We start from the raw sequence: 3783 nt of genomic DNA on the forward strand, positions 1-3783 counted from the left end.
GTATAGAAAAAATCTAAATAAAAAAAAAAAAAAAAAGGGGGGGGGTGTGGGGCAGGAGAGAGCTGCTGAAGTACCAGTCCAGTCCAATTACTGACTGATAACAAAGAGAGCAAAATTATTTCAACCGTGTCACACAGAAGCCAACAAAGCAGTGCCATAATTAAACACTTTGTCAAGGCATCGAAAGACATGTCAGTTATAATGACACTTTCACAGCAAAGCCTGAATTCATAAGGATAATTTGATCTCAAATCTCAGTAACTTGGATGAGATCTGCACTCCTAAATGCATCTGAATCCATTTCAGAGAACAGGATTGGATTTATCAGAAGTAGCTGGGAAAATCTAGAGAAGATACAGCATTCACCGTTAATACTGGAGAGCTTTATCAACACTGCCTCTAAATTCACTGCGAATTTTTAGAGCTTCACATAAACCAGACTTGAAACTGTGGGATCCTGCACTAGAGAAGATGAAGGATACGTGGAGATGCTACACTCTGCAGAACCGTGTATTAAACGGTGGTGTGTGGCTCAGAACACATCACATGAAAATTGAGAACCTTAAATACAGAGAAACTGTTCAATGAGGACTGACTTGGGTGACTAACAAGACTGAGTACAAGGTAGAACAAGGTTAGAACAGAGTTAGAACAAAGTGTCAGAATACAGTAGTATGGCTGTGGAAATAATCACACTGAAAAGGAATGAGTGAGTGCATTAGTCATGTGGATTGTGAATGAATTCCAACGGCTTTCATTAAACCAGTGAACGATGAACGTGCTGTGTTCAATCAAAGCATGGAATATAAACTCAGGATGAATAATGCATGTGTACGCTAACCAACATGCTTATTTCTAATTATTTCTCCTCCTTCTATCTCAATTTGCTCGTACAGCCACTTGCGGTCACAGCGACATTCCGCTCCACACTTGTTGGAGCCACACTTGGGGCAAGCATAGAAACAGCCCAGGCAATCTTCATCGAGACAGTCACAGAGGTCCATCCCGCTGTACAGGAGCAGGCCCTGGCTATCGTAGACTTTACTCTTGGCTGGTATAACTTGCCTGTAAAAGGAAAAACAAGTTATTTCCATGTTAAAAAATCCACCTCTTTTGATGCCAGCCTGCTAATAGCTGTGGACCGAAGTTTGCTTTCTTCAGGTCTCCATTTTAACACTGTTAATTTAAGAAATATCTCTTACTGCAGCTGTCATTTCTCAGTCCTAACTGTATCTCCACTAGTGCTTCTGAAATAATGTCGAACGGGAAGTTTTCATCTCTTCAACAGCACGCTTACTCAAGCACTCAGGAATAATCTGAGTAACACGATGTAAACTTCAGGTTACTTTTCAGGAGATGAGAAATGCTCCCTTAACTTTTCTTTTGTAACGTGTAACTGTAATTCAAAGGAGGTCACGTAGAATCACTGAGGGTACACATCCTAATTTAAAAGTATTTTTTATGCTTTCACCATTATCTCTAGCAGGCCTGTTAAACAAAAATTCTGATAATAAGCTAAATTTATGCAAACATTAACAGCTTCCCTATGATCTATGTAGTACTGTCACGCCTTACCAAACACTTGTGTGTATTCTCACTGCCTGAAGTTTGGACTGTGCACTTAACACTTTATTGTCTGATTTGTTTATCTCAGTAATGAGTGAGCTTTAATATCCTCACCACCAAAAAAGCAATGCATAAACACACGAACATCCTTATAGAAGTGTGTTATAGGGACACTGACCATCGAGGCTATTTTACTTTGACGTGGAAGTTAACAATAATGTAAATACAGGGAATGGCTCACCTGTCTGAATGAAATGATGTATTTTTTGTTTGCAGCCTTCTTTTTTCCCTCTTACTGGTCTCGGGAGTGAATTCAGTCTGTCGTCCTGGATTAGCAAACTGTAGAGACTTTAAAGCCTTAGCGGTACGCCCCTGAACAAAGGTAGAGTATCATTTAATTACAATTACAAACCTAAATTTATACAAAAATGTCCATTCAAGCCAGGATATTCTAATAACTTAGGTAAGCTGTTGACCTCAACTGGATTTCCCAAGAAAAACAATTTAACGTTTTGATACTGGAGAACTGTACCAGTCTCAAACCCAACAACACAAACTTCATCGTTTTAGTCAATAATTTCAAATTTCACCCCCATCATGTTCTAATCATACTGACGTGTAATTGAAAAATACACTTGGGCAACAGCTCCTAGAACGTGATTCTGCTTTGCTACAGGGCACAGAGGGATGAGCTCTGCTCCGTGTGGTTGCTCACGCTTGTGCTGATTACCTGCACACATCCAGGCTGTATCCCAAACCCAGCGCTCAGAGCACTATCCTCCCACCGCCCCTAAGCAAACACTGTAGCCACCACAGCGCCACAGACGCCGCAACAGGAGCACACTTCATTCACCTCAGCGCAGGCTCACTTGGTAATGAACGGACTGCTAGAGAAAGTGGATTTATTTCTTTTTAAAACTGAAGAGACTAAACCAGAAGTCTGTCTCAGCATCCTGAGAAGCTACTTTGCAGTATTCAGTTTTAAGCACACAAAAGCTTGGTTTTTTGCAAGGTTTGAGTAACAGCTGTAACACCTGCAGCAGTGTGGTGTTTATGTAAACTTAGGAGGTGTTAGGCTCTCTAGCAGACACCATGCTTCAAATTCAAAAGGCCACAATACTTAATTAAGGAAGAGGATTTTTTTTTAAGGTCCTCTAAATAAAGGTTTAAATTCAGTAAACTCCCTCTCATCTGAAAGATTTCAGATTTCTATTAAACTTCATTTCTTCCTGTAGGACTTGTAAGATTCCAGTTCCAACGGCCTGCAGAACTTAGTGGGGGTGGGAAAACCGATCCATATACATACATCCGGATCAAGTTTTCTTCTTTGTCGATCTTCGGATTCAACATCCACGCTTCCATTTATTATCTGCATACATTTGGGACAAAGCTTCCAACCAGGTACAAACTGTCTGCCAAACTTGGCACTTAGAAAAGTTGCGTCATCTAAGTCAATTGCTCGCAGGTTCTTCTTTGAGAGTTTTCTGTGTATATTAAAGGGATCGCAACATGATTTTTGTAAGTCTTCAAATCTTTCAATGTAAATTTTTGCATGGTGGAAGCAGATGGTGCTGCTCTCTGACAGGGTTATTCCAGTCCTAAGCTGAAGTAACAGCAGGTCAGCCGAAGATATATCTTGCTTAGCCTTGAAGCCAGTGTGACGGGTGTAGTAGGTCTTATGGCATTCATTGGTAGCTTGAAGCTGAACTCCAACCGAACAAGGATCCATTGTACTTTATCAGAGCAACTTATTTCACTTATTTTGCCTAAAATGAATTCTTTGAAGTCTTTAGTAGTTTCTGTGAAGATCACCCTAAAGAAAGCATTAAAATCAATCAGATTTGTGCTGCAAACCTTTATCTCTAAGCTTGACAGACTAGGTTTAAATCACTTAAAAAACATGCAGAGAAGCTGAAGCCTTCTACTCTAGGTAAGACCAAAAACACAATAAACTGAATTCTGGAATTAAACCATGCATCTTACATTCCTTTCAGAGGCATTTTTTCCAGCTACAGTACGTATAAATTCAAAACATTTAGTAGCATTACTTTCTCAAAAGCAGTCTGGGAGCGAGGCACAAGGTGGATGCATCATTCAGAGCAGCCTGCTCTGGTCATCAGCTTCCTGGGGGTACCTTCTCTTGGCACAACCCCTGCTAGCCAAGACCAGCTGCGAAGGCAGCCCACAGGAACAGACTGCTGATGGCTAAACAACTCG

At 40.7% G+C, this 3783-nt stretch overlaps 1 protein-coding gene across 1 annotated transcript; it reads right to left on the reverse strand.

Moving 5' to 3' along the window:
- Positions 1–825: 825 nt before the first annotated feature.
- ARL14EP (ADP-ribosylation factor-like 14 effector protein) lies at positions 826–3381 on the reverse strand. Its single transcript, XM_010140351.1, has 3 exons — positions 2873–3381; positions 1808–1938; positions 826–1065 (listed from the first exon to the last, which is right to left on the reverse strand). The coding sequence occupies exons 1-3, from the start codon at positions 3293–3295 to the stop codon at positions 837–839; spliced, it is 783 nt and encodes a 260-aa protein (XP_010138653.1). The 5' UTR covers positions 3296–3381; the 3' UTR covers positions 826–836.
- Positions 3382–3783: the final 402 nt, after the last annotated feature.

The sequence above is a fragment of the Buceros rhinoceros genome, unplaced genomic scaffold, assembly GCF_000710305.1.
Source record: "Buceros rhinoceros silvestris isolate BGI_N320 unplaced genomic scaffold, ASM71030v1 scaffold27427, whole genome shotgun sequence".
NCBI lineage: Eukaryota > Metazoa > Chordata > Aves > Bucerotiformes > Bucerotidae > Buceros > Buceros rhinoceros.

What these genes read in the sequence shown, in the direction of transcription:
- ARL14EP (XM_010140351.1), bottom strand. Translation starts at nt 3,295, where the DNA reads ATGGATCCTTGTTCGGTTGGAGTTCAGCTTCAAGCTACCAATGAATGC. An exon ending in GAAGAAAACTTGATCCGGAT is followed by an intron (nt 1,939 to 2,872) that starts GTATGTATATGG and finishes ACCTTTGTTCAG; the next exon opens with GGGCGTACCGCTAAGGCTTT. An exon ending in ACATCATTTCATTCAGACAG is followed by an intron (nt 1,066 to 1,807) that starts GTGAGCCATTCC and finishes TTCCTTTTACAG; the next exon opens with GCAAGTTATACCAGCCAAGA.